Source organism: Vulpes lagopus, chromosome 11 (assembly GCF_018345385.1).
Source record: "Vulpes lagopus strain Blue_001 chromosome 11, ASM1834538v1, whole genome shotgun sequence".
NCBI classification, from domain to species: Eukaryota; Metazoa; Chordata; class Mammalia; order Carnivora; family Canidae; genus Vulpes; species Vulpes lagopus.
The window spans coordinates 69,067,938-69,095,797 of record NC_054834.1 but is presented as its reverse complement, the minus strand read 5'-3'; the positions used below and the strand labels follow the sequence as shown (position 1 = coordinate 69,095,797).

Below are 27,860 nucleotides of genomic sequence, written 5' to 3'. Positions count from 1 at the left end.
TATCCTTTGAATGGATAGGTGCTCTCACCCAGCCGTGGGAGGCAGCAGGCACCCCCAGGTGGATTTCCCTGGCCTGCCCAGTCCTGAGTGACCGGCCAAGGGTGTGGCGTGAGCCTGCTGGCACCCAGTCTGTCCCCACCTCATTCCTGGGTCTTACGGACAAGCTTAAAAATCACACAGAGTCCACAAGTTGCAAAATGCTCCAAGTGTATTTGTCAATCCAGTTGGTCATTTCCTGAGGCCCAGGGCTGAAACCGTGCCTCCTGGTGGCTGGCCAAACCACCGGCACCAAGTCCAAGTGACCGTCACTGATAGGACCCTTATGTGGAACTTCAGTCCTGGGAAGAGTGGGCTGGACCCGCGGCAAGAGGAGCCCATGCACCCCAGGCTGGTCCTGAGCAGAGGCTGCAGGTTGGACACCAGCACTCGTCCGAGGACCAAGTGGACCGTGGGAGGGAAGAGGTGGGTGGGCAGGGCATCCTGGTCTCGGGCCACCTGGACCAGGGCTCAGGCCCCTGGAGCCAAGGTTGTAGGAAATGGGATGGGATGCTCTTATCCTTGAATTCCAGAGGAAGGTGGCCGGGAGCCCCGAGGACGGGTGCCGGTCAGTCTGCTGGGGGAGCCTGTGGTCCTGGGCCTCCTCCGCCAGCCCGTGAGCTCTATCTCCTCGCTCTGCTCCTCGCCACTCTGCTCAGGCCTGGACTCCTCTGAGTGGCCGGGGGTGCCGTGGGAGCCGCAGCGCTGCCCCACACAGCCACACTCCTCCACCTGCGGGTAGCTGAAGACCCAGCTGGAGCCGTCTGCGCAGCGCAGGGTCACGTTCCTCAGTGACACGCGCAGCTCCTGGCAGCACTGGCAGGTGTGCTTCATGGCCTTGGTCTCCAGGGAGTACCTGTGGAGGGGGGCTGCTCAGCGCTGGTGCCCCCAGCGAGCCACCCGGGGGCCCACCACCAGCTGCACTCAGGGGCGCTCTGGCCAATGACTCTGGCCACCGCAGGGCATCATTACTCCTGTGGCCGACCAGCCACCAGGGTGCCACTGCTGACCCCCAGCCACACCACCAATGGGGCCATTGAGTCTGATTTCACATGGTCAGTGGCCATCGGCCTCTGAACCTCCGGTCCCAGTGCCTTGGCGGACCCTCAGGGCCCTGCTGTCCCTCCTCCCTCGCCCTCCACGTCCCGTCTGCCTGGGCACCCTGAGGCCTGGGTGCACCCCATACAAACATCGCCCCACGGAAGCTGGTCCTGGCCGGGCTGAGTGGGGGTCCGTACCTGGAGGAGCTGTCTCCACAGTTGCCCTGGCAGTAGGCGAGGTGCACAGGCCCGGGGGAGCTGCAGCCTTGCTGGCTGATGACCTGCTGCTCGTGGTACACTGCGCATGTCGACCCTGGGGCCACAGGAGGCAGTGCAGGGGTCAGGACCGGCCAGGACCCCTGGACCCCCGGGTGGGCAGGACCAGCTACCCCCTGTAGACACCCCGCACTCACTGTTGTGGGTCGGGTGTAGAGGACAGGACAGACAGCAGCCGTCCTTGCTTGGCAGAGCCTGTTCCTGTGCCGACAAAGGGGCCTCCTTGAGGGCCAGAGGAGCTGGGCCGGACGTGGGGGGAAGGACTGGAGGGGACGGGGCCCCACCCAGGGGGTGGTGCCCCTGCAGGCACTACACAGGGCAGCCTTGGCTCCCCACCCCCACCCCCAACCCGGGCGCATCTCACTGCGGCCCCCTGTGAGGCCAGGGTGGGCTCACCTCAGGACAGCTGAGGGGGGGACACGCCTTCCTCGTGGTCACCACCACAAGCCCGTCCTGGTGCTTCTCACACTCATGGGTCATGCAGGGGTTCCCGGGGTCTGGCCAGGACTGGCCGGGCTACAAGGAGGAGCCAGCCAGCGGGGTGAGTGGGCAGCAGAGGTCGAACCTCGTGCACCTGTGCGTCTGAGTGGGCCTCCCAGACTGTGGGCTTCCAGAACCCTCCCGGCCTCCGCCAGGCGCCTGCCTTGCCATGATGGCTCCCCAGGGGCCCCAGGACCCCCAGCTGGCTCGGCACTCCCCTGCCCTGCTGTCACTGAGCACCTCCCAGCAACTCTGTCTAGGCAGGGGCAGGCCCTGGCCCTGAGCCCCCGCCTCCCTGCAGCTCCTGGGAGGGGCGTGGTGGCTTCACCCCTACCCCAGGACTCCCTCCACGGCCCTGGGGCCCCCGAGCCAGGCCCCGCCACCACTACTCACGTAGAAGAGGTGAGTGGAGTTGTTGCTGCTGTTGACGACGCAGGCCTGCTGCACGCACAGGCCACAGCACTGCCCGCTCTGTGGCTGGTACTCGAAGCCCTGCGGGGAGAGCCAGATGTGCCACCTGAGCCCCGGCACTCGCTGCGTGGGCCGCAGGGCCCCGGGAGCGGCAGGCACTCACCACGGGGCAGTGGGTGTTGCAAATCTGGGTCTCACAGCTGATGATGACTGTGTCCGAGTGGGGACCACCGGGCGCCTCACACCTGCAGGTTTCGCACAGACTGGAGGAGACCACGGAGCCAGGCTGGGGAGAGTCAGGGTGGCCAGAGCCGGTGAGCTCAGGGCCGTGCCAGGGCCCCCTGCCTTCCAGAACGTACCCCCGCCAAGCTTGGCCCCTGCTGGGCAGACCGGTCCCCCTGGTGACCCTAGGTTGTGCCTCCTGGTGGGTGGGGGGGTGCGGGGACCCCAAAGCCTGTGTCTCTGTGGCCAGGGTGCCCAGGGAGGTCACATGCTCTAGACAGCCCAGCCAGAGGACACTGAGGTCGGGGTCCTCATCACATCCAGGAGAGAGCCGGGGCATCAGTGCCTCGCCCACCCCGCTGATGCTGAGGAGGGGCAAAGCCACAGGGCCGACCTTGGGCATCAGCCACATGGGCCTGTGGGTGGGTGGTGGTCCCCAGAGAGCTCACAGCTGTTCAAGGTCCATATGAGCTGGCACGGGGCCCTGGCACAGCCCGGAGGCCATGCAGGGAGAAGCGGGCAGAGGCAGGGACCACTCAGCCTCCTGTGTGCCATGGGGATCCTGACATCCACCTGGCTCTTACCTGGTACAAGGTGCCATTCACGTTGCACACACTCCAGCCTGTTGGAGAGGAGACACGCCGTCTCATGGACCCGCCCTCACCTGCTGCCCAGCCCGCCACCCCGGCCACTGCTGCCCCCAGCCTCTGGAGCCGCCAGCTTGGCACTTAGCGCCACAGTGGCCTAGCCCCCAGGCTCTGGACAGGGGTGCTCCCTCCGCACCTTCGCCCAGGTTTACCCCAAGCCACAAAGAACCTGAGGGAGCTGGGCCCCCCAACCTGCAGCACCCAGTGCCAGTGGTGAGGAGGGGGGACACACTCACTGCAGTTCTGGCTTGGACAGCAGGCACCCTCCTCATAGGTCAGGATCGGGCGGGAGCCCTCGGGACAAGCCACAGGCTTGGGGCAGTAGCTGGTGTCACAGGCTGCAGCAGATGGAAAGGAGGCGTTCAGGGCCAGTGTCCAGCTCCGTGCGCTCCTGCCTCCACCCATGTGCTATCCCCCCGGGTCTCTAGGAGTACTGACTGCCCAGTGGGCAGGTGGCGGGCTCCCCAAGGGGCACATGGCCACTCTGGGAGGTGAAGCTTCTGGATGGCCCCCTGCCCTCCTGGCATTCCCACCGTCCCCCAAGCATGTCTGTTGGGGAAGATCACTGGACGAGGTCTTAGTGGGAGTCGGGAGAGTGCTTTCCCCCTTGATTGTGCTGCCCACCCCATTCCAGCACCCCAGCACCTCCCAGGAAGTTGTCCCCGGGCACTTGGCCAAAGGCACCATGCAAAAGTGGACCCTAGTAGGCATGGGGGGCAGCCACCCCAGGCTTACCGCAGTTGTACTGAGGACAGCACTGGCCAGCCTGTGGGGCCGCAGGCACGGGCACGAAGCCTGGCAAGGGGCAGGCTGGTGGCAGAGGGCAGGGCTGCCTCTGACAGCTCATCGTCAGCGTGTGGTTCTCACACGTGCACCACTGGCAGTCCACGGTGATGGAGTGGCCGGGCTGCAGAGGAGGTACATGTGGCCAGGCTGCAGGAGGAGGCTGTCTGGCCCAAGGACAGAGGGGTGCCGGGGGCCCACGACTGATGGCTGGCAGGGGAGCCAGGGGGTGCGCAGGTGGTGGCCACGGGGACAGAGATGGGGCAGCAGCCTGACCACCTCCGTTCTCACGGTGTCCAAGTGCAACAGAAGGGGATCCCAGTGGAGAACGGGGCAGAGCCACCCCAGTGGTGGGCACCCCCATGTGGAAGCCCCCCAGTGTGCCTAGAGAAGCCCTGACCCCTCCCTGCCCTTCCTCTGACCCTCTGGACTGAGAAGGTGCCCCACCCCCACCCCAGCTGGCCACACTCACCTCCACAGGCTCCCCGTGGGGCCCCAGGCACTCTGGAGGGAGAGAGATTGAGGTCACAGGGGGAGAGTTCTGGCCCCTGGCCTTCCAAGGGCAGGACCCAGTTTGGGGGCACAGGTAGTCCCATGTAGAAAGCCCCAGGATCTGGCTGGCAGGGACAGCTCCTGGGGGGCACGTGGTCCCGGGCTCCCGTCAGCCCCCAGCCCCACCCATGGGAACCTACGGTGGCAGTCTATGGGCACACAGACTTCGGAGCTCCCGCTGAAAAGCTTCATGCCCTCTGGACAGAAGCAGCCTTCTGTGATGGGCCCAGAGTCCTGTAGAGCCCTGTGGGGACAACAGAGGGCTGGCCTGGTCCCCGTGTCTCCCAGGGCAGGAGAGGCCCAGCCTGGGAGCTCTGGGGCAGGTCCAGGAGGGAGGAGCAGGTGCATACATGAGGCTGGTGTTGTCACTCCCATAGCAGTAGGAGGGCTTGGACGGGCCACAGGGCCGGTACACCTTGTCCGCAGGGCAGGTGAATGCTGTGTGGGGACAGAAGCCACAGCTGAGGCCAAGGGCACCAGCCCAGAGCCACCTCCCAGGCCTATCCTGGGCCTGACACCTGCTGGGGCTCTGCAGCTGGGAAGCCGGACCCTCGGGCCCCACCCCTGCATGTCCTGAGCCCCAGATGCTGGGCACCCCGACCTTTCCAGAAGCTGAGTAAACTGGGTCCTAGGGTTTACTCCCTTCCCCTTCCCCCTCCCTCCCTCCTCCAGGAAGTCCAGCTGCTGATTGCCAGCCGAGCGTGTCCATCCCCCGGCCACACGCTGGCAGCAGCTGCTGCATGGTGGGACCAGGTGCCCGAGGCCCGGTGGACACTCACGGCACGTGTGGTTGGTGTGGCTCCTCCAGTCGATGCACACGCCGCGGGAGGCGCAGAGCGACGCGTACAGCTCCAGGGCGGAGCACATCACATTCGAGTCGGTCTTGTGGCAGTGGTCGAACACACAGCCTTCGTAGAATGCCAGCGGGGGGATCACAGCGTGGCACGGCCCAAACAGCCTACGGCCAGTGACACCAGGTCGTGGGGCAGCTCGGGCTTTTCTCCCAGGGTCTGTGTGCCCTGGGGGACGGCCTGCTTTTCTCCCTAGGATTCTCCCCTGGTCCTCCCCCTTAGCCCAGAAACCCAAGTACTCTGTCCTGGGGTGCTGAGCGGGTGCAGACCCACCGCAAGCTCACCAAAGCCGACCTGCCCGGCCAGCCCTGCACCCAGTGTACCAGCAACCACCCTGCTCAAGACGCAGGGACCATGGCTCTCCTCCCCACCGGGAGTCACTGTCGCCCCCTCCCCAAAAAATCTCACTTGCTCAGAATCAGCCGGCAGACTGGCGCCGGCGGGCACGAGGAGGGTGAGGGCATGGGCCAGGCTGCGGTGGGTGTTGGCAAAGGCCCGTAGCAGTACGGCTGGTCGGGTGTGGTCACCCTCCAGTGGCTGGACATAGCAGAGCAAGAGGCCACTTCCACACCCCCAGGCAGGCGACACTCATCCCTCTTGTCGTTGCTGCAAGTGCCTGGGGTGGGAAGGCAGGTGTCAGGCTGATGGTGACAGCAGAGCTCCCCCCACTCATGGGCCCTGGAGCTGGGGGTGGGGACTCGATGGGGTGGCTGAGGGACCAGACTGTAGCACTCCCCCACCCTGGCTCTGGCGGCCAGTTCCCGTGGAGGGTGGACATGTGGACCCCTGCCCAGGGCCCTGTGGTGTGCCAACTGCACATGGTCCCCGGGGGACACCCCCAGCAAGACCCTTCCCACACCGAGCATTTCAGCTACATGCGGCCAGCAGAGAGAGGGCCCAGTGTCCCCAGAGCCCGGTAGGGACGGGCACTCACCACACTGCCCCTCTGTGTTGTTAGCGAACTTGCTGAAAGGCACCTCCACCGAGAAGATGAGGCCGGAGAACATGACCTGGACGCCAAGTTTAGGGATGGTCACATACATCTTGATGCCAATTTGGGACACACTCACACCGTCCTTCTGGAAGCCGGGCCTGACCACTTGATCGTTGAAGATAATCTAGACACAGCCGAGGATGAGACAGTGAGAATGAGGCAGTGCCCCCCACAGGCCTCGGTCCGTGTGGAGCTGTCTTGTGGGGGCTGATCCCCACCTCGTTGGTCATCACCCCGAGGATGGGCTTGCGGGTCATCACAACGCGGGCCTGCTGGTACTCGACAATGATGGACTGCGGGCAGGAGAGCCCATCCTCGGCCCCACAGAAGTAGTTGTTGATGAGCACGCGGAAGTGGCCGTACACGGGCACGATCTGCTGCACCAGCACATAGGTGCAGTTGTCCAGGAAGCTATAGTATGTGCCATCGAAGGTGATGTAGTGGGGGTCGCCCCAGCCGCTGCACACACCTGCGGGCACAGAGCAGCCTTACGTGGGGACTCCCAATGGGCGTGTCGGCCCTGAGGACCCATGTGCCCAGCACTGAACTCTGCCAGTGGGTGCCTGGTAAGGCCTGAGTGATGTGGCCAGGCCCCCTTGGCCTCCTCCCACCTGGCATGGCCCTGGGAGTCCTGGGGCTCAGGCCCTGGGCTCGGGAAGGATTCCATTTAGCACCCTGGTGGGGCCTGGCACGAACCATTCCCTGCCTCACCGTTGGGAAGTCCTTCCTGGTGTCTGACCCAAGTCCATGCTGCCCCCTCAGGGGAATCCCCACCCATCCCACCAGCTGCCCCATCTGGCTCCCAGCTCACACTGGCACTGGTAGTTCGGGCAGCAGTCATCGTGGTCCGTCACCTTCACAGGGGGGAAGCCGTTGGTGCAGGTGGGTGGCTGTGGCTGTGGGCACGATCGTGGGTGCACGGTGATGACACCATTGCCCTGACAGGTGGCTTGAGAGCAGTTGGGCATGGGCCACGTCTCGCCTTTCTGTGGAAGAAGGACAGCTCTCAGCCTCATGATGCTGCAGTCTCCCCAAGAGGGGAGCCATAGGAAACAAGAGGGGGCCGGCCTGGTTAGGGGGTTCCCCTGCCCTCCCTACCCACTGCCACCCATTCCTCACATGTGGCCTCCTCTCCTGGTGCTCTGCATGGGCCACACACACCCTCCTCAGCTGCCTGGCCTGGTCTGGAGCCTCGCCCACCCTCTTGGGCACCCCATCATCTGCTGGTGGCACACACTCCCAGCTACCAGCCCGGTACCCCTCTTGGCAATTAGGTGGGACCAGAATTAGCCACTTCACAATGGTCAGCCTGCTTCGTCCCATAGGTGACTGACTTTCCTGCTCGCAGCCAAATTGGAAAGAAGCGGAGGGTCATGGCACCAGCCTCTGAGAAGGGCAGAGAGGGGCAGTTACCATTCTCGGGGGGACTGCATTTGGGCATCCCTGCATAGTGACAGGCACAGAAGCCGACAAGGAGGGTCCAGGTGGGGAGGTGGTTGGGGCAGGAGGTGGCACGCTGCTGGAGCAGGACTGGTCCGACCACCTGACCACCTGGCAGTCCAGGCTGCACATGGCATAATAGCAGTGACCAGCGAGGTCCGTCTGTTGGTAAATGATGGATCCTGCAAGAGAAAAGTTCAGGCAGCAATGAGCGGAGCTGAGCTGGGGAAATAGTCACAGCCCAGAGGGGCACTTCCAGCCTGGCATTGACATCAGGGATGGACCTGGTAGGACGTATTCCTACCCAGAAATAAACAGAATACATCCTCAAAGGGGGCTCAGTGTCCCACTCAGAGACAGCATGTACCTTAGTCACAGAGATAGGGACCCCTCCCCTCTTCCATACACTACTATTTTTTTGTGGACAAGAGGCCGGGGGAAGGACACACCACACCTGGAATCAGTACTCACATACCTGCAGGGTAGAGCTTGCCAGACACGCTGCAGTAGCATGTCGTGGTGGACGGTGCCACGGAGCTGGGAAATGACACAGTGGACACCACGGAGGTAGATTCAGGAGGAGGCGAGCGATTGGTAGATGAAGTCACATGGGGCGTCACAGAGGTGTGACCACAGTGCTCTGGGGTCTCACAGCACAGCACACGGACCTCATAGTTGAGACACATCCCGACATTGCCCTTCTGGTCCCGGTTCCGGCACACGAGCCCCTTGGTGAGGTTGCACTGCACCACCTGACCCAGCTTGTCGATGCTGACCTCAGGGTGGCTCTCAGCCCGGCACTCCAGCTGTGCAATGTATTCAGGCCGGCGGCAGATTTTCTCTCCCCTTTTCTTGATGTTGCAGAAGGTTTCCGCATCTCCTCCATGGGGCCCCGGGGATGGGAAGTCCACGTCAAACCACTTGGTCCACGTGCATTGTGGCTGGCAAGTGACAGTCACATATGGGGAGTGGGTTGTCTCAGATGTGAGAACAGGGATTGTGCTGGTTGTAGGAGCAGACGTTGTGGTAGTTTTTGGCAGAGACATTGGACTGCTTGCTGGTAGAGATGTGAGGCTGGTTGTTGGCACAGTGGTTGCACTGGTTGTTGGCACAGAGGCTGAGCTGGTTTCTGGTGCAGATGTTGGACTGGTGGCTGGCACAGATGTTGAGCTAGTTGTTGGCCTAGATGTTGGGCTGGTTGTTGGCACAGTGGTTTTGGTGGGTTTTGGCACAGAGATTGGGCTGGTTGTTGGCACAGTGGTTTTGGTGGTTTCTGGCACAGAGATTGGGCTGGTTGTAGGCACAGAGGTTGAGCTAGTTTCTGGCACAGACTTTGGGCTGGTTGTTGGCACAGTGGTTGGGCTGGTTATTGGCACAGAAATTGAGCTGCTTCTTGGCACAGAGGTCGTGCTGATTCTGGACACAGATGTGGGGCTGGTTGTAGGCACAGAAGTTGACCTAGTTGTTGGCACAGGTATTGGGCGGGTTGTTGACATAGGGGTTGAGCTGGTTGCTGGCACAGATGCTGGGCCTGTGGTAGACACAGAGGTTGAGCTGGTTTCCGGCACAGATGTTGGGCTGGATGGAGACACAGAAGTTGAGCTCGTTGTTGGCACAGAGGTTGGGCCAGTTGTTGGCACAGAAGTTGAGCTGGTTGTTGGAACTGTTGTTGGGCCAGTTGTTGGCCCAGAGGTTGAGCTGGTTTTTGGCACAGATGTTGGGCTGGATGTAGGCACAGAAGTTGAGCTCGTTGTTGGCACAGAGGTTGGGCTAGTTGTTGACACAGAAGTTGAGCTGGTTGTTGGAACTGTTGTTGGGCCTGTGGTAGACACAGAGGTTGATCTGGTTGTTGGAACTGTTGTTGGGCTGGATGGAGGCACATAAGTTGAGCTCCTTGTTGGCACAGAGGTTGGGCTGGATGTAGGCACAGAGGTTGAGCTGGTTTCTGGCACAGATGTGGGGCCTGTTGTTGACACAGAAGTTGAGCTGGTTGTTGGAACTGTTGTTGGGCCTGTTGTTGGCCCAGAGGTTGAGCTGGTTGTTGGCACAGTTGTTGGGCCAGTGGTTGGCACAGAGGTTGAGCTGGTTGCTGGCACAGATGTTGGGCTGGATGGAGGCACCAAAGTTGAGCTTGTTGTTGGTACAGTTGTTGGGCTGGATGTAGGCACAGAAGTAGAGCTCGTTGTTGGAACAATTGTTGGGCTAGTTGTTGACACAGAAGTTGAGCTGGTTGTTGGAACTGTTGTTGGGCCAGTTGTTGGCCCAGAGGTTGAGCTGGTTTTTAGCACAGATGTTGGACTGGATGGAGGCACAGAAGTTGAGCTCGTTGTTGGCACAGAGGTTGGGCCCGTTGTTGGCACAGAGGTTGAGCTGGTTATTGGAACTGTTGTTGGGCTTGTTGTTGGCCCAGAGGTTGAGCTGGTTGTTGGCACAGTTGTTGGGCCAGTGGTTGGCACAGAGGTTGAGCTGGTTTCTGGCACATATGTTGGGCTGGATGTAGGCACAGAAGTAGAGCTCGTTGTTGGCACAGAGGTTGGGCCAGTTGTTGGCACAGAAGTTGAGCTGGTTGTTGGAACTGTTGTTGGGCCTGTTGTTGGCACAGAGGTTGAGCTGGTTGTTGGCACAGTTGTTGGGCCAGTGGTTGGCACAGAGGTTGAGCTGGTTGCTGGCACAGATGTTGGGCTGGATGGAGGCACCAAAGTTGAGCTTGTTGTTGGCACATATGTTGGGCTGGATGTAGGCACAGAAGTAGAGCTCGTTGTTGGCACAGAGGTTGGGCCAGTTGTTGGCACAGAAGTTGAGCTGGTTGTTGGAACTGTTGTTGGGCCTGTTGTTGGCACAGAGGTTGAGCTGGTTGTTGGCACAGTTGTTGGGCCAGTGGTTGGCACAGAGGTTGAGCTGGTTGCTGGCACAGATGTTGGGCTGGATGGAGGCACCAAAGTTGAGCTTGTTGTTGGCACATATGTTGGGCTGGATGTAGGCACAGAAGTAGAGCTCGTTGTTGGCACAGAGGTTGGGCCAGTTGTTGGCACAGAAGTTGAGCTGGTTGTTGGAACTGTTGTTGGGCCTGTTGTTGGCACAGAGGTTGAGCTGGTTGTTGGCACAGTTGTTGGGCCAGTGGTTGGCACAGAGGTTGAGCTGGTTGCTGGCACAGATGTTGGGCCTGTTGTTGACACAGATGTTGAGCTGGTAGTTGGCACAGTTGTTGGGCCAGTGGTTGGCACAGAGGTTGAGCTGGTTGCTGGCACAGATGTTGGGCTGGATGGAGGCACCAAAGTTGAGCTTGTTGTTGGCACAGTTGTTGGGCTGGATGTAGGCACAGAAGTAGAGCTCGTTGTTGGAACAGTTGTTGGGCTAGTTGTTGACACAGAAGTTGAGCTGGTTGTTGGAACTGTTGTTGGGCCAGTTGTTGGCCCAGAGGTTGAGCTGGGTTTTGGCACAGATGTTGGACTGGATGGAGGCACATAAGTTGAGCTCGTTGTTGGCACAGAGGTTGGGCCCGTTGTTGGCACAGAGGTTGAGCTGGTTATTGGAACTGTTGTTGGGCTTGTTGTTGGCACAGAGGTTGAGCTGGTTGTTGGCACAGTTGTTGGGCCAGTGGTTGGCACAGAGGTTGAGCTGGTTTCTGGCACATATGTTGGGCTGGATGTAGGCACAGAAGTAGAGCTCGTTGTTGGCACAGAGGTTGGGCCAGTTGTTGAAACAGAGGTTGAGCTGGTTGTTGGAACTGTTGTTGGGCCAGTGGTTGGCACAGAGGTTGAGCTGGTTTCTGGCACATATGTTGGGCTGGATGTAGGCACAGAAGTTGAGCTCATTGTTGGCACAGAGGTTGGGCCAGTTGTTGAAACAGAGGTTGAGCTGGTTGTTGGAACTGTTGTTGGGCCAGTGGTTGGCACAGAGGTTGAGCTGGTTTCTGGCACATATGTTGGGCTGGATGTAGGCACAGAAGTTGAGCTCATTGTTGGCACAGAGGTTGGGCCAGTTGTTGGCACAGAAGTTGAGCTCGTTGTTGGAACTGTTGTTGGGCTGGATGGAGGCACATAAGTTGAGCTCCTTGTTGGCACAGAGGTTGGGCCGGTTGTTGGCACAGAAGTTGAGCTGGTTGTTGGAACTGTTGTTGGGCTTGTTGTTGGCCCAGAGGTTGAGCTGGTTTTTGGCACAGATGTTGGGCTGGATGGAGGCACAGAAGTTGAGCTTTTCGTTGGCACAGTTGTTGGGCTGGATGTAGGCACAGAAGTAGAGCTCGTTGTTGGCACAGTTGTTGGGCTAGTTGTTGACACAGAAGTTGAGCTGGTTGTTGGGACTGTTGTTGGGCCAGTTGTTGGCCCAGAGGTTGAGCTGGTTTTTGGCACAGATGTTGGGCTGGATGTAGGCACAGTAGTTGAGCTCGTTGTTGGCACATATGTTGGGCTGGATGTAGGCACAGAAGTAGAGCTCGTTGTTGGCACAGAGGTTGGGCTGGTAGGTGGCACAGAGGTTGAGCTGGTTTCTGGCACAGATGTTGAGCCTGTTGTTGGCACAGTTGTTGGGCCTGTTGTTGGCACAGAGGCTGAGCTGGTTTCTGGTACAGATGTTGGGCTGGATGTAGGCACAGAAGTTGAGCTCGTTGTTGGTACAGAGTTTGGGCCAGTTGTTGGCACGGAGGTTGAGCTTGTTGTTGGTACAGTTGTTGGGCTGGATGTAGGCACAGAAGTTGAGCTCGTTGTTGGCACAGAGGTTGGGCCAGTTGTTGGCACGGAGGTTGAGCTGGTTTCTGGCATAGATGTTGGGCCCTTTGTTGGCACAGAGGTTGAGCTGATTCTTGGCACAGAGGTTGAGCTGGTTGTTGGCACAGTTGTTGGGCCTGTTGTTGGCACAGTGGTTTTGGTGGTTTCTGGCACAGAGGTTGGGCCTGTTGTTGGCATAGAGGTTGAGGTTGTTGTTAACACACTTTTTGGGCTGGCTGTTGGCACAGATGTTGAGTGGGATGTCACCAGGTGAGTGGTGGTCTCTTTTAGACTACTGGTGCTCACACTTGGGGTGTGAGACACTGTGACAGTTTTGGTGTGAGGACACCCCTCTGGGGTCTCACAGCACTGCACACGGACCTCATAGTTGAGACACATCCCGACATTGCCCTTCTGGTCCTGGTTCCGGCACACCAGGCCCTTGGTGAGGTTGCACTGCACCACCTGGCCCAGCTTGTCGATGCTGACCTCAGGGTGGCTCTCAGCCCGGCACTCCAGCTGTGTGATGTCTTCTGGCCGGCGGCAGATTTTCTCTCCCCTTCTCATGATGTTGCTGAAGCTTTCCACGTCTCCTCCATGGGGCCCCGGGGATGGGAAGTCCACGTCAAACCATTTGGTCCACATGCATCGTGGCTGGCAGTTGATACTTATGGGTACAGAGACCAAATGTGTACTGAGCACACTGCTGGTTGAAGAGTGCACTTGCGTTGAGCTGACCCCACTGTGTTGTGTGGGAGACAAAGGAATTCCAGTAGTTGAGGTAAGCTGCGTTTGAGTCTGGGTTGTCCTTGGGGTGGTGTGTGTGTTCTCAGCTGTCACAGGAGATGTTGTGCTTGTGCACACATCCACCAACTCACAGCACTGGATCCTGATTTCATAGTTATAGCAGATTGGAGGAAACTGATTCTTATTCAGGCACATCAGCCCCACACTCTTGTCACAAATCACATCCTGCCCCAGCTCATCCAGTGGGATGTTTGGGAAGAATGCCGCCCTGCATTCCACATTGCTGGGTTTTTCACAGAATTTATATCCTGTGGCTCTCAAATTAGGAAAAGTGTCAAAATCCCCACCGTTTATACCAGGCTCAGGATAGCTACCGTCAAACCAGTGGGTCCAGCTGCACAAGTTTTGTAAACAAGGCGCAGGGGTTGTTGAAGCTGGCGTTGACCTCAGAGTGAAGGTAGTGTTTTTCACAGTTGTAGGAGAACCTAGGGTGGTTGTAGTTGCACCTTGGGTAGGTGTAGGAGTACCTGTTGTGGTGGTGGTGGTACCTGGGACATGTGTAGGAGTACCTGGGATGGTCACAGTGGTCACTGGGACAGATAAAGGAGTACTCAGGGCAAGGGTAAAAGTACTTGGGATAATCGTAGAGGTAACCAGCAGGGGTGTAGGAGTACTCGGGGCAAGGGTAGTGGTACCTGGAGTAGGTGTAGTGGTAACTGGAGCAGGTGTTTTACTAGTTGTAGAGAGAGTGGTTGTGCCAGTTGCGGTGATAGTGGCTGGGGAAGGTTTGTTGTGTGTTGGCACAGGTGTAACCCTGATAACCCCCGATGTGGGCCCCGTTTCTGTAATCCTGGAAGGTGTAGGAGTGGAAGCTGGTGGTGGAGGTGGAGTGCTGGAGGTGGAGCAGGTCCCAGGGAAGCAGCACAGAATCCTGATCTGGTAGTTGTAGCAGAGCCCGGATGTCTGGTTGCGGTTGTAACACACCAGCCCCACGGTCGGGCTACACTCCACATGCTGCCCCAGGACTTGGAGCGGCACCTCTGGGGCACCCTCAGCTTGGCACTCCACCTCCTTTGGCACTGAGCAAACGTGGTACCCGTGGGCACGGAGGTTCTCCAGCGTGTCGAAGTCACCACTGTCAATGCCCCGTCCGGGATGGCTGACATCCAGCCACGGTGACCACAGGCACTCCTCTCCACAGGTCACGTGGGGCTGGACAGAGGTTTTGTGAGACATTGGACTAGAGGCTGTGACCAGAGTGGAGGACAGGGCACTGCTTGGAGTATTTGTGTGCACTGTGCTCTTGGTAGATCTGTGGCATGTGCGGGGCGGATGTATTGAGCTCACACCTGAGGACAGAAGAGAAGGAGGAAGGGCTAAGTCTCTTGGGGTCCCTGTCATCCCTGTCCCCTTGTCCACCAGCTGCTTTGCAGGTTTCACCAGGTCAATCTGTGTGACTGTCTCCACCTGTGCAGACAGTCCTGGCACAGGGCTGGTGTGGAGCTCATGGTAGTTGAATAGAGGTGAATTGAGCTCATTTAGGGGGAACCTGGCTCCCCAGGCATGCCCTGAGCAGAATTTGCACTCTTGGGGGATGCTCTGATAAGGCTCTAAGATGCCCCCCAGAGAAGGGAGGCCAGCCGAGGTGCCTTCACTCAAGCCTCTGCCCTGTGCTGAGAGCCCTGGCTCTGATGGTACAACTGAGGACACCCATCCTTCCAGGGAGACTGAACAAGCTGGCCCTTCCCAGCCGCAGGGACGGCAGGCTGTCCGTCCTGGGCCCCTCCTGGACTCTCGGGGAGAGGACAGCCCTGCACGGTGCCCAGTGTGTCTGCCTTACCGAGTGAAGGCGTGGAGAAGGAGAAGGTGGTGGGCGGTGCGGGGGTCGTGGAGCTGCAGGTGTACACCCTCCTTTCGATGGTGCCATTCACCGAGCAGCGGGCGGAGATGCACCCGCCTGTGCCGTCAGTGGTGTGATAGATGACATCCCCCAGATGGAAGTGCCACCCGTCATAGGTGCAGACACAGGCTGTGGGGGGAGGGTTGGGCACATGAGGGGCTGGGGGGAAGGTGGGGACCCTGAGACCCCAGACCCCAGCAAGGCCACCCACTGCTCACCCTCAGCATCGTAGACACACTGCACGCCGCTCTCAGTGCAAACACTGGTGGCAGGAGGGAAGAGGTGAGTCCGAAGGTACAAGGCACCCTTGCTGTGCCAGAGCCACCCCTCAGCCCAAATGGTGGACATGGGGCCTGAGGTCACACCCTCTCAGGGAGCCCCTGACAATCAGTGAGTGACGGAGGCAGGCATCTAGCACACAATGCACCCTGGAGACATTCTGACAGATATCTCTGCTCCAGGGCAGCTGCCTGGGGGGTCTTCAGGGTGGCATCATGACTCAGCTTCACTGCAACCCCTGCCCACCCCCACCCTGCAACAGGGAGGCGGCTAGCTGGACCCCAGGACCCCCAGGCTGTGGCAACCCATCCCTCCCTGTCCTGAGGGCTGAGGCCCTGGGGAAAGGTGGCCAGGGGGGCCTTTCCCCAAGAGCAGGAGCCAGTCGAACCCCCTCCCTCTCCCGGCTCCTCACCCCTCTGCCCCAATACTCACCAAGACTGGCAGTTCTCCTCAGAAGGCACAGCCGAGCCTGGCCAATAGGACTTGCCCTGGACACGGCAGGGCAGCGGCGGGGGTGGGGTTGGGCATGTGGCCACACACTGCATCTGGTCCTCATCGAAGATGGGGGCCTCCGGCGGGCACTTGGGGTAGCAGCCTGCAGCCCAGTGAGGCCTGAGGTCTTGCCTCTCTGATCGCCTCAGCCCCATGGCCTCGGCTCAGACCCAGCCCTAATTCTCACCCATAGCATGGTGGCCGCATGGGACAGCACCCACAAAGGCACCTCAGGGCGCGGGAAGAGTCCAGCCCAGCCAAGGGTCCCAGGACCCCCAGCACCGCCCCTCTGGCCACCAAGGCAGCAGCCTACCTTCCAGGCCATGCAGGTCGTGCAGACACCGGCCGCTGGGGTTCCGGCAGGTCCTCATGCAGGGTGCCCCGCACGGCTGGTAGTGCCACTCACACTGGCCCTCAGGGTTGTAGTAGTCGCAGAACAAGGCTGCAGGCAGGTGGGGGGCTCAGTGGCCCAGCACCAGCCTGGAGCGAGCCACCCAGCGGCCCCAGGCAGGACGGCACACGGGCCGGACAAGCTCCCCCTGCACCCCGACCTTCGACCCAGTCCCGCGGGCTCTTCTCCAACCATTTCGCTCCCCTGTGCCTCCTGGATAGGGCCTCAGAGGGCATAGGCCATGAATGCCCGTGGTACATGCAGCGTGGGCGCCTGGCCCCTGGGGAGGCCACCCGTTGGGGTGGGGGACAATGGCCAGAGCAGCTCCCCAGACATGTTCGCCCCAGCCAGGTTCCAGTTGGGTGGGAGTGGGGCTATGCTTACCCCTCTCAGCTCCAGAACACCCTTCCCTCTCCCCACCGACGACACCTAACCGTTTCATTTTCCTCTCCACCATCCTCTCCCCTCCCATGGGTGACCAGCCTTATCACACACGGCCGTCACTCCCCGTGGGCCTGCTCCACCCTGATGCGTCGTGTATACTCACGGCAGATGTCCGGGGTCCTCCAGGACACGCACACGCCCACGTCGTGGCAGGCCTGGGCGTAGGCGGCCACGGCCGTGCAGAAACATTCACAGTCGCCCCCTGAGTCACAGGCACACGCATCGCCCACACAGGCCTCGTAGTACTTGGCAGGCTCCACCTGGGGGGTGAGGGGAAGAGGCTTGGGATTCGGGGCCCGGGGTACCCGGGGGTCAGGCCTGCAGTGTGCCCCGACCTGGGCCGGTTTCCCCCAGAGCTCAGGGGGAGCCGAGGGCCGACCACAGGCTGGCCAAGAGGGTAGGAGGCCATGCCGGTGCCCGACCTCTGTCCCCTCCCCCTGGGTGCCCTGGGGAACAGCTGCGTACGTGGGCATGGCAGGCAGCGAACGTGGCGCTGTTGATGATGCTGCACTGCTTCTGAGACCAGGACTTGCGGTAGGGGTTGGCGGTGCAGGGGTCCCTGGAGGCTGGGGCGTCGGGGCAGGACGGGGAGAACTTCCAGCTGTTGCCAAACTCCAGGGTGCTGCCCACCACGGACTGGCTCCGCGTGGTGAAGTCATTGACAGCATTGTCGTCAAAGTTCCCGCACAGCCCACAGACCCGGCCCTGCAGACGGGGGCACAGGAGACAGAGCGCTGGGGCTGTGCGGGAGGGGCCGGAGCTCTCCCCTGCCTCCTGTGACCCCATTTGCTGTCCCTGGCCCTCACGTCCCCAAGAGGAGGGGGGCCCAAGCGTGCAGGGGGGCTCTCTGCCTTCACCGTGTATGACTGCCCACAGCACACAGGGTCACAGTGGCATCCCTCCTAGGGGACGAGGGCACGGGCGAGACGGCACCACAGGCTGCTTGGTATCCCCTGAAGACCAGCTCCAGTCCTGACCCATGAGCACGGCCTCATGTGGACACAGGACCACTGCAGGTGGGGATCCAGCTCCCACAAGGATGTCCTGGGTTGGGGTGGGCTGACAGCGCAGGGCCTGTGACCCCGGGGACATTCGGGCACAGACAGTGAAGACAGTCTGTGCAGGCAGTGGTTGGGGGGACACCTGGGGCCCAGAGGCTCTGGAGGGAGGGGGCGCTGAGACAGTCTGGTGGGACTTCCGGCATCCAGAACCATTAGAAGGAGCCGCGAGTTTTGCCGGTGTCCCAACAGCCCCAGGACACGGTGAAGGGCCTCCTCCCCACCACCCCTTGAGGCTCACCACCTGACTCCCCGCTCTGCGTCTGCCCGGCCACCCCACACCCATCCCAGCTGGCCCCTGGTCTAGGGCGAGGGAGGGACATCCCAGGGTGGGGGTGGGGGCCTACCTTGAACTCAGGGCTGAGTTTGAGGAAGATACTGGTCTTCCTGTCCCACAGCAACACCAGGCCAACCTCAGTGTCCACCACCAGGTAGATGCCCATCTGACGGATGGAGTAGGGAGCCGCCTGCCCTGCACCCTTTTCGATCACCTCCACACCACCACCACTCAGCCTCAGCTCGTAGCTCTGTGCGGGAAGGGGTCACTCAGACCTGTCCCCGCTCCCTTCCCCACGTTCCTAGGGGTGCTCCAAGGGGTGCCCCATCCCCGCCCGGCAGCCCCACTCACCCCCAGGAACAGCTTGATGGCCTTGGAGCATGTGACGCCCGTGGTCCCGCAGGGGACATTCTCAGTGACCACACGGAAGGTGGCATTGGCGGTGCTGTTCCCGCCGCAGTGGTCCTGGGGAGAGGGGGAGGCTGTGCGGCCAGCGAGGAGGCTGGGGGGCACCCAAAGCAGCACTGCAGGACCACGGGACAGCTGGGGAGCCCCAGGGACCACGTACCTGAATGAGCGTGTACGCGCAGTCCCCACTGAAGCTGTAGCGCCTCCCATCGAAGGTGAGGTAGTGGCCGTCCCCGTACACCGCGCAGGTGGCCAGGCAGGGCTCATCCGTACACTTCCACATCCTGCTCTTACAGGTGCTAGGGGCAGGGACAGGGCCAGTCAGGCCCAGGCTGGGCGCGGGGAGTTGGGGTTGGGGACGAGCCCCTGCAGGGGCCTGACTGGGGCAGGGTCTTCAGGCAGGCCTCGGGGGCTGGGGCTTCACCACCCGGTGCAGGGAGGGCCCCCCTGCCTACCAGGTATTGCAGCCCACCCAGATGGTCTGGCCAGGCAGGTAGCTGGCCTCGTTGTGCACGCAGGGACAGTCTGTCACAGCGACGCAGCCACCTTTACCGTCGGACACCAGCCCGTCGGGACACACGCAGCCAGGTTCACACTGGGAGCTGTACTGTGGGGCACAGGGGACACAGCTCAGCAGGCTGGGGATCAACAGCAGAGCCCTCTGCCTCCCACAGCCTGCAGTGAGTCTGGAGAGCACTCGGTCAGCCGTCTTCCGGGGACCAGCCTGAGACAGCGACTCGGCAGGTGCCCGTGAAGGGTCCTTGGGGTGTGGGGACTCACACAGTCCATGTCCAGGGTGAAGCAGCTCTTCTGACAGCTGGCCCCAGTGGCCCCCCGCGTGGCATTGCGACAGTCGAGGTAGACCATGGGTGGGGTGCAGACTGGGGAGGAAGAGGCCATTCAGGGGTCCCCAAACGCCACCCACCAGGCTGGCCCTGAGACACACAGCTGCACACGGTGTGTTTCTCAGCAGCCAAGTCTGTGCCTCCCTGGGGCACGGCCAGCGGGGTGTGTGCTTGTGCACAGTGCTCACATGCTCACCACCTCCTCACTGAGCCCAGAGGGCACAGACCGCAGACAGAGAAACCTATGCACACCCACCAGCCACACTGACAGGGTGGGGGGTAGGGGTCACCCAGAAGCTTGGAGATAATGAGAGCCCCTCCCTCTCTGCGGGCTCACCTGGGGTGGGAACTTGGCCTCCGATGCAGGTCAGCATGCCTTGCGTGCAGGTGCTGGGAGGAGAGGGTGGTCAGAGGGTCCGCCCGCCCCAACTGCCCTGCCCACCAGGCCCAACCGATAGGGGCTCTTACCAGATGGCCCCACGCTCGTGGAGCGACTCCCCGTTGGGGACCATGGAGCCTCCGTGGTAGCAGGGACAGCTGGTAGGCGGCACACACTTGCCCGTGTCGTCCATGAAGGTGCCAGTGGGGCAGGTGCAGCCGTCCACAGGGACAAAGTTGATGCCACAGGTGATGTCCTCGTGACTCCGGGACCGGCAGGTGGGCTGGCAGGTGTCGATGTGGTACTGGTAGGTCAGCGACTTAGGGCAGGTGGCCATGGGCTTTGCTGTAGGACACCAGGCAGGGAGAGGCAGTCAGGATGAAGGGGAGCCGTCACCACACCCCGCCCCTGTGCACAGCAGGCCTGCCCCTCGCCGCAGGGTCCCAGGCTGTGCTGGCTGGGTGCTCCGGGCCTCTGAGCCCCACGCGGGGATGAGGCCATGCAGCACATGTTCCAGTGCAGGGGGACACTCACTGCACACGCCATCCCTCCAGCCGCTGAGCAGCACCCCGTTGGCAGCGCAGGCGTGCACGTAGGAGGACAAGGCTGCACACAGGCAGTCCTCGCTCTTCTCACAGTTACACGTGTCGAACATACAGTTCTAGGGACAGGGACGCAGGGGCCATTAGGGACCCCCGCACACCCAGGCCCCTCCTCTCCCTGTATGTCCTTCTTGGGACCCCCACCTGGGCTGGGAGCTCTGCCCTGAGGATGGACGCAAGAGGCCGGGGCCTTGAGACATGGTGAGCATCCCCCAAGAGCCTGCAGACCCCCAGGACCCCTCCTCAAGTCTGCGCCAGGGCCCCATGCCCTCAGCAGACTGTCTTGGCACCTGACCCCCCTCCAGGTGGGTGCTGGAAGGACCATGGCCCCTCATCTCTGGACAGGTGCCAGCCTGTGTGGTCAGGCTCAGAGCCCAGAGCATCTCAGCCACCACTAAGGGGTCCCATTTGGACTCCAGGGTCCACGGGCCACGAGCCCTCAGGGGTTGTCGTCCTGGCTGGAGGCACCGATGAAGGCGAGGCCTCGGGACATCATCTGGTCCTCGCAGAGATGCCCCCGCCCCCCGAGGGCAGCCGCATGGCCAGAGGGCTGAGGCCGGTGGGCGCAGATTACCGAATAGTAGGTGCCAGAGTTCACGGCAGTGTGGCACTGGGCGAAGGGGCCGTGGGGGTCCGTCAGCCGGGAACACCAGTGCTGAGCATACTTCTCTGTGGACAGAGGAACCAGGGCGGTCGGCGGGCCGGGTGGTCAGCCCCCTGTAGGGTCCCGGCTCCTTCCCAAGCACCCTTGCTAGGTCGGCAGGCATGCAGAGGCTGGGCCTCCCCCCGCCCCAGAAACACCCTGTTCCTGTTCTTGCAGAAGTTACCACGGCCGTAACGGGCAATGCATTGACAGGTCTGCCTGTTTACCTCCTGAATCCCTCCTTTGGGGCCAGGGGGGACCTCTGTGGCCCCAGGGGTCACCAGCACCCACATACCGTTCTCCACGCTGAGGGAACAGGGGTCCTCGAAGCTGTTCTTGACGTTCGGGCAGGCGGCCTGGGTCTTCCAGGTGTTGGCGAAGGCAGCGGCCGTGCCCTCCACCACGCCGCTGAGGGCACGGAAGTCGTCGGCCTGGTTCTGGTTGAAGTTCCCGCACAGGCCTGGGGGCGGGAGAGGCCGGGAGGGCGGTGTGAGGTCCTGCAAGCCCTGCAGCCCGGGTGGGCTCCGGACTCCTAGGGACGGCGGTGCCTCTTACCGCAGGTCAGCCCGCGGAGCTCGGGCCCCAGCCTCACGAACACCTGCATGATGGGCACCAGCTGGATGTCCAGCTGCAGGCCCAGGTTGGTCTGGGCGACGATGAAGAAGGTGGAGGGTCTGAAGAGTGTGACGTTGCCTGTGGACACAGGGGTCAAGGCCTCAGTGGGCTGTGAGGGGCGGGACCCTGGGGGGCCAGGGCAGTGCCCTCACCTGCTGAGATGGGCATCTGGGTGTAGATCTGGTTCACAAACACCTCCCCGCTGGCCTTGACTGTGATGACCTGGGAGAGCAGGGAGCGGGGTCAGGGTGGCTGGGGCTCCACCAGCACCCCCGGGGGGCTCCAGAGCTCCAGAGGCCATGACCCCTGCCCATGGGGACCCCAGGTACCCATGAGGAAGGGCTGCTGACCCAAGCACCGCCCCGGGCTCAGCTTATCTGTGTCCCTCAGGATCACACACTCTCTCTGGCAAAAACCCAAGTCACTTTATGACATAGGGAAGTTGGAAAAATAAAAAGAAAAAATAAAAATAAATAAACAATAAAATAAAATAGGGAAGTTGCCTTCAATGAAGTCGAGCTACCGGACGTGCCCTGGTCCCTCCTTCCAGGGCTGGTTGGGGCAGGCATGGACGCCCCGGTGGCCCTCCCCAGGCAGAAACCCATGGGTGGGAGGGTCCTCAGGCTGCACCCTGGTCACTCGCCACCCGAGCCAGGATCAAGGGCTTGGGCAGAGGTCACTTGCCATGAGGGGCAGACTCCCCCAACCTGCGTCTGCTCTCACTGTGCCCCTCACCCCCTGGGTCTGCTCTCACTGTGCCCCCCACCCCCTGGGTCTGCTCTCACTGTGCCCCCCACCCCCTGGGTCTGATCTCACTGTGCCCCCCACCCAGCGCCCCCAGGGCTATGCTCACCGTGTGTCCCCCGCCCAGGCTCAGCGTCAAGCTCCTCAAACAAGTCTCAGTGTCTGTCAGGCCACACTTGCGCAGCTCCGCCAGCACAGTGAAGGTGCTGCTGTTACAGGGCTGCAGACACGGGTCCTCACCCTCTGCCCAGAGGTGTCAGCCCACAGAGTCCTCCCCGCCTCCCCGCCCTCCCCCCAAGATCCTAGGGGGCACATTCCCAGGGTGGCCGCAGACGCAGCATCTACATGCAGCCCAGGCAGGGGGTGAACTGGTCAGACTCGTGGCCGAAAGCCACTCCGTCAGGAGCAAGGACCTTGGGGCCCGTACCTTGACCAACACGTAGCTGCAGTCCCCGTGCACTGTGTACCGCCTCTCGTCAAACGTGGAGAAGTGGGCGCCCCCCAGCACTGAGCAGGTGCCTGGGCACGGCACCTCTTGGCAGCTCCACTGGCCTCTCAAGCAGGTGCTGAGTACAGGAGCAGCCCATGTGTGTGCGGCCCCTGGAGCATCCAGCCCCAACCTCCGCACTGGCAGGTGGACAGGGGTCTTGCCGAGGCCCACCCACATCACTGCACAGACCAGGGCCCATCAGGATCTGCATGGAGAGCCACCGGCCTATGCCCAGGGCCCCGAGTGAGAGGTGACAGCCAGCATGGGGCCATGGCCCCCAGAGCAGCCTTCCCAGGACATGTCCAGGGGGTACAGGAGGGCAGGGGCTTGGGGTCCTACCAGTTGGTGCAGTCTGTGGAATAGACGGCCCCCGGAGCGTACGTGGCCCCGTTGTACACACAGGCACACTGGGAGGCAGGAATGCAGCCGGTCTGGCCAATGTCATCGAGCACCATCCCTGCAGAAGCAGGCAGGCCTTACGGCAGGTGCCAGGCTGTGTCCACCACTGAACAGGTGGAGGGGGCCAGCCCTCTGCCCAAGGTCACCCTGACCTTCAGGGGCTCCTCAGACCCAGGGGCCCAGAGCACATCTGTGTGAGGCTTAGGGGGGCGGGCAAGGCTGGGGGCTTCTCTCACCCTCGGGGCAGAAGCAGCCAGCCATGCAGTGGTCCTCGCAGAGCTGGGAGTGCTCTGGGTTGGAGCAGGTGTCGGCACAGGGCGAGCCACACTCCCGATACTGCATGTTGAGGGGGCAGGTCTGGGCTGCAGGGCAGAGTGTGGAGCCACGTCATGTCCTGCCCCCACCTCCGGGCCAGGGCGGGGACATGACAGGGATGGGGCCGGCTGGGGCACTCACGGCAGAGGTCAGGGCCCCTCCAGTCCAGGGGCAGCCCCCCAGCGTGGGCGCACTGGCGGGAGTACTCGGCGAGTGTGTGGCAGATGCAGCTGCTTGGGTTGGCGTGCTCGCAGGCACAGAGGTCGTGCCGGCAGGCCTGCACATAGCTGCTGGCGTCCACCAGGGCTCTGCAGCCCGAGAACAGCCTGCTGCTCAGGATCTCCTCACAGATGCTCTGGGGGGCAGAGCCGGAAGTCCACACTGAGTCCAGGCCTGGGACCCTCCCCTGGACTCAGCCCCACCCAGTCTTGGCCCCTCCAGGTGCCCCTTCACTACAGGGCTTACAGAGCCAGGTGAGCAGTCCATCATGGGCACAGGGACAGGGTCCTGACACTGCTCTGTGGGGCCGTCCATCTTCTGCAGATTCCCAAACTGGATGGGGGTGAGCTTGACACCTGCGGGAAGCCCGATGTCAGGCCATTAGGTTCCCAGCCCCTCTGCACCAGCCCCCAAGACACCTGGGCTGTCCACCGCACCCCCACACACACCTTCCACACTGTGGGGCTAGCCAGTGGCCACAAAGGGTGGCAGGCAGAGGCCTGAGGCCTGGTAACTGAGGCATGCAGCCCTTGGAGCCCAGCCTGCCGCGCCAGGGCCACCAGACACTTGTGCAGGTCTGCTCCCCCACGGCTAAAAGCACCTTATGGGTGAGCTTCATGGGCTTCACGGGCCAGGTGAAGGGGATGGGGCTGGGGACTTGGGCTGTTGTGGGTCACATGAAATGCCACGTCTTGGCCATAAAGACCAGAGGCCCAGGACACAGTGACGGGGCATGATTGGAGGAAGGACTGCCACTCCCCACGAGGATGTGTGGTCATGATGGGAACGGGGGGCCATGCAAAGGCCGTGTGTCAAGGTTGGTGGCCAAGTGTACAGGTGGGTACGTGTGTGCACGGGGATGGTGCAGGTGCCTCTGTGTGCACCTGTGCGCATGTCTACATCGTCCGTGTGCAGCTCTGTGTGTGTGTGTGTGTGTGTGCATAGCGTGTAAGCTGGGGACATCTGACCAGGAAGTGGGTCCATAACATCCCAGGAGCCACTGGGCAGCTGTGGCGAGGGGCCTACCGTGGGAGAGGAACTCGTTGAACACGGGTTCGCTATTGAAGTCTCCACACAGCCCACAGGTCTGGTTGGCGTATTTGGCGTCCAGCTCCAGCTGCGGTGAGAGCCCATGTCAGACGCCGACCCCACAGAGACATCTCAGGATGCAGAGGACGGACGAGGTATGGGATGTTCCACCCCTCCCCGCACTCCCCACCGCATGCCTGTGGGGTCTCATGCTGGGGGTGGGCGATCCTAGTTCTCCCCCAGCCTCTGGGCCCCCTCCTCACCGGCCCACCCACCTTTGCCCAGTGCACTTGGTTCCCTCTCTGGGGAGGCTGTGGGGCTGGCAGTGCCCCCCACCCCAACCCCGGGCCCCGGCCTCACCAGGAGGCTGTCGTCCTGGCTCCACATGAAGACCAGGCCCAGCCTGGCCACCACCTTCAGGGAGTTGCTGCTGTGCTCGATGAGGACCCCGGACTGGCTGAAGGGCAGCTGAATTCTGTGGAGAGAGGGTCCAACTGAGGCCCCAAGGGCTCACAGGAATGGGTCATGGAGCTCTGACCCTTGGCTGGAGGCAGGCATGGGGGGGCGCCTACAGGCAGATGGGACAAGACCACTGTGCCCTCGGATGGTGCCAGTGGGTGTGAGAAGGACAGGGGACTCTGGAGCACGGGTATCATGAGGGCCTGGGAAGAGGACTGTTCCAGGGGCCGGGGGCCCAGCACAGAGGCCTGGGGACAGCCTCCCATCCCCCCACCATCCCCCAGACTCACAGCTGCCCATTGGCCAGGACGGCATTCTTGGTCAGCTGGATGACCATGCCGTCAAGCTTCATGGTGACTCTGATGACTGTGGTGGCGTTGGACTCAAGGCCGCGGCGGAGCTGGATGTTGAAGTCCTCATAAGCGGCCCCACAGTGTGCGGAGAGGACGTAGTTGCACAGGCCCGGGAAGTGGAAGATGTCCCCGTCGAAGGTCTTGTAGTGGAAGTTGCCCCACGTGCTGCACACTCGCCCGTTGTGCGCAGGGTTCAGGGCTGTAGGCCGAGGTAGTCCTCAGAGTGCTGCCCTGCGCCCACGCCAGGGACGCTGCCGCCCAAGAGCTGGGCGTCTAGGGAGGACGCTCTGGGGAATGGGGACCCCTCCAGGCTGTGCTACCAGCCCCCTCACCTCACGGACCCTCACTCACCTCGAACCACGGGGGCCATCCGCAACGGGGGGAGGAAGTGGAGCGAGTGGCCTGTGGGAACAGGGACATGGTGTCACAGCAGTTGGCATCTCCACCGCCCTCGCCAACCCTGCTGGCTGCAGGCCCAGCTCAGAGTCTGGATCAGGTCCAGAGGGGCAGCAGCTTCCCCTCCCGGGCACCCCAAGGGGCTGTGAACCCTCAGGCCCTGGACTCTCCTTGCTCGTGGACCGTCCTTGCATCCAGAGTCTCAGAAACACCTGAGGCAACTCCAGGTGCTCAGGACAACTCCTGGGGTTCTGGGCACATGCCAGCCTTCCCCTGAGCCCAGCTGGGGAAATGACTCTCCTGGGGCGGCATGCCCAGCGTGGTGGCACAGAAGCACCCGGGGAGGCCACCCCGCCAGCACCCCCAGGCCAAGAGCACGCATATGTGGCCACAACATAAGGAGTCGTGGGCAGATGAGAGGACATGGCTGTGAGTTCAGCGGGCCTCTGGCCTGTCTGCCCGTCTGAAGCTGCGATGCAGAGACAAGCAGCCTTCAGGGGGGCTACCGTGACCAGGTGACTGACTGAGGTATCCTCTGACCCCCCAGACTCTGGCCCCCGGGGAGTTGGGCAGGGCAGCCCTGACAGGTGGGGGTCAACTCACCACCAGGCACCTGGGAGCCGGGAAGGAGGACTTGGGACTTGCCATGTTCCGCAGAGCTGTCCTGGGCCCGGCCTATGGGAAGAAGAGAGGATGCAGGGCCTGAGCCAGGTGGACAGGGCACAGACAGAAGAATGGGCAGATGGAAGGGTCGGGGCAGGTGGGGGTCCTGTCTGTTTAGGGCTAGGGACACTGCCCGTGTCAGGGCCACGACCCTCTGTGAGCGCCCCCAGCTTGCCTGGCGACCCTGTCACAGCATCTCCCATCTTCATTCATACTGAACATTTCCCCACTTGGGACATGGGAGACCCAGCCTGTGGGGGGATCAGACTGTAAAAGCAATGGGTTGGCTGCCACGTGTCAGCCGACCCGTCACCAGGGCTCTAGGGGAGAGTGTGGAGCAGGAGAGGCGGCCTGGCCCACAGCCTGGCCCTGCAGGGACTGTCTACAGTCGTCCCTGACGCAGGTGCCCAGGGAACCCCCTAGCACATGGTGGCTGGAGGCTGAGCACCTTGGGAACAGTGCCCCCTAGGCCCAGACAGCATCCCCTGGGCACAGTCCCCCCAACAGCTGCCCAGGACCCAGCTATCCCCTGGGACACAGAGGCCACGAGGTGCAGACCCGGGTGGGAAGGGACCTCAGAGGGTCTGTGAGCCTCTCCCCTGCCTCCTCATGTCATGGACCTCACTATGACACCTTCCCCCAAGCCCGAGGTCCCTGGGAGCCCCGCCTTGAGGCCCCAACGGGGAAAAGGAGCTGGTAAACTGGGGGCACGTGGTGAGAGGCTCCCAGGGTCAGGTGGGCAGCTCTGCTGGCCCAGGGGCCCCAGGACCTGCTCGGAGCAGGGGGCAGAGGCAGCGAGCAGCTGGAAAACACACGTGGATGGACGTGTCAGCCAGAGGCCAGCCTGCTGACTGGGAAGGCAGACCAGGGCTTGGAGACGCCAGGTTCCTGCTTCCCCACGTCAGGGGAGCAGCCCAACCTCAGAGGTCCCTGCCCCACCTCGGACCCCTGCAGCCCCGAGAGCTCCTCCCCAGCCCCACGAGCCAGAACCCCCAAGATGTGAGGGCCAGGGGCCACGCAGCCAGGAGCCGCTCCCAGACATGCTGTAGTTCGTCTGGAGGCCAGGGCAGGACTCTGAGCTGCCTCCTGCCCTCCCCGGGCCAGAGCCGCCCCAGGATGTAGGGAATCCACAGGGAGGCCAAGGCAGGGCCCGGCCAGCCTGGGAAAGCCTCTCAGCGGGAGCCTTACCTGTGCCCCGGGCACAGGCCAGGGTGAGGACCAGGGCCCAGAGTGGGGCCAGCCTCCTCCAGCTGACACCCATCCTGCGGATGGAGG

General features: G+C 62.1%; 1 protein-coding gene across 1 annotated transcript; it reads right to left on the bottom strand.

The window, feature by feature from the left end:
* Positions 1-220: 220 nt before the first annotated feature.
* MUC5AC (mucin 5AC, oligomeric mucus/gel-forming) lies at positions 221-27,860 on the bottom strand. The gene is made up of 52 exons (XM_041773421.1): positions 27,774-27,860; positions 26,526-26,597; positions 25,878-25,928; positions 25,464-25,725; positions 25,075-25,189; positions 24,712-24,802; positions 23,932-24,041; positions 23,608-23,821; positions 23,388-23,513; positions 23,092-23,209; positions 22,690-22,828; positions 22,372-22,482; positions 21,671-21,740; positions 21,459-21,596; positions 21,199-21,363; positions 20,835-20,929; positions 20,193-20,319; positions 19,748-20,003; positions 19,617-19,669; positions 19,215-19,315; positions 18,890-19,041; positions 18,595-18,733; positions 18,378-18,491; positions 18,097-18,276; positions 17,157-17,396; positions 16,795-16,951; positions 16,170-16,298; positions 15,797-15,959; positions 15,304-15,347; positions 15,026-15,214; positions 14,079-14,534; positions 12,745-13,961; positions 8,353-8,372; positions 8,208-8,269; positions 7,706-7,914; positions 7,104-7,278; positions 6,511-6,761; positions 6,233-6,416; positions 5,707-5,914; positions 5,227-5,405; positions 4,798-4,885; positions 4,588-4,691; positions 4,368-4,399; positions 3,848-4,019; positions 3,349-3,450; positions 3,050-3,087; positions 2,407-2,529; positions 2,226-2,324; positions 1,749-1,868; positions 1,490-1,553; positions 1,275-1,389; positions 221-892 (listed from the first exon to the last, which is right to left on the bottom strand). The coding sequence occupies exons 1-52, from the start codon at positions 27,844-27,846 to the stop codon at positions 553-555; spliced, it is 8,352 nt and encodes a 2,783-aa protein (XP_041629355.1). The 5' UTR covers positions 27,847-27,860; the 3' UTR covers positions 221-552.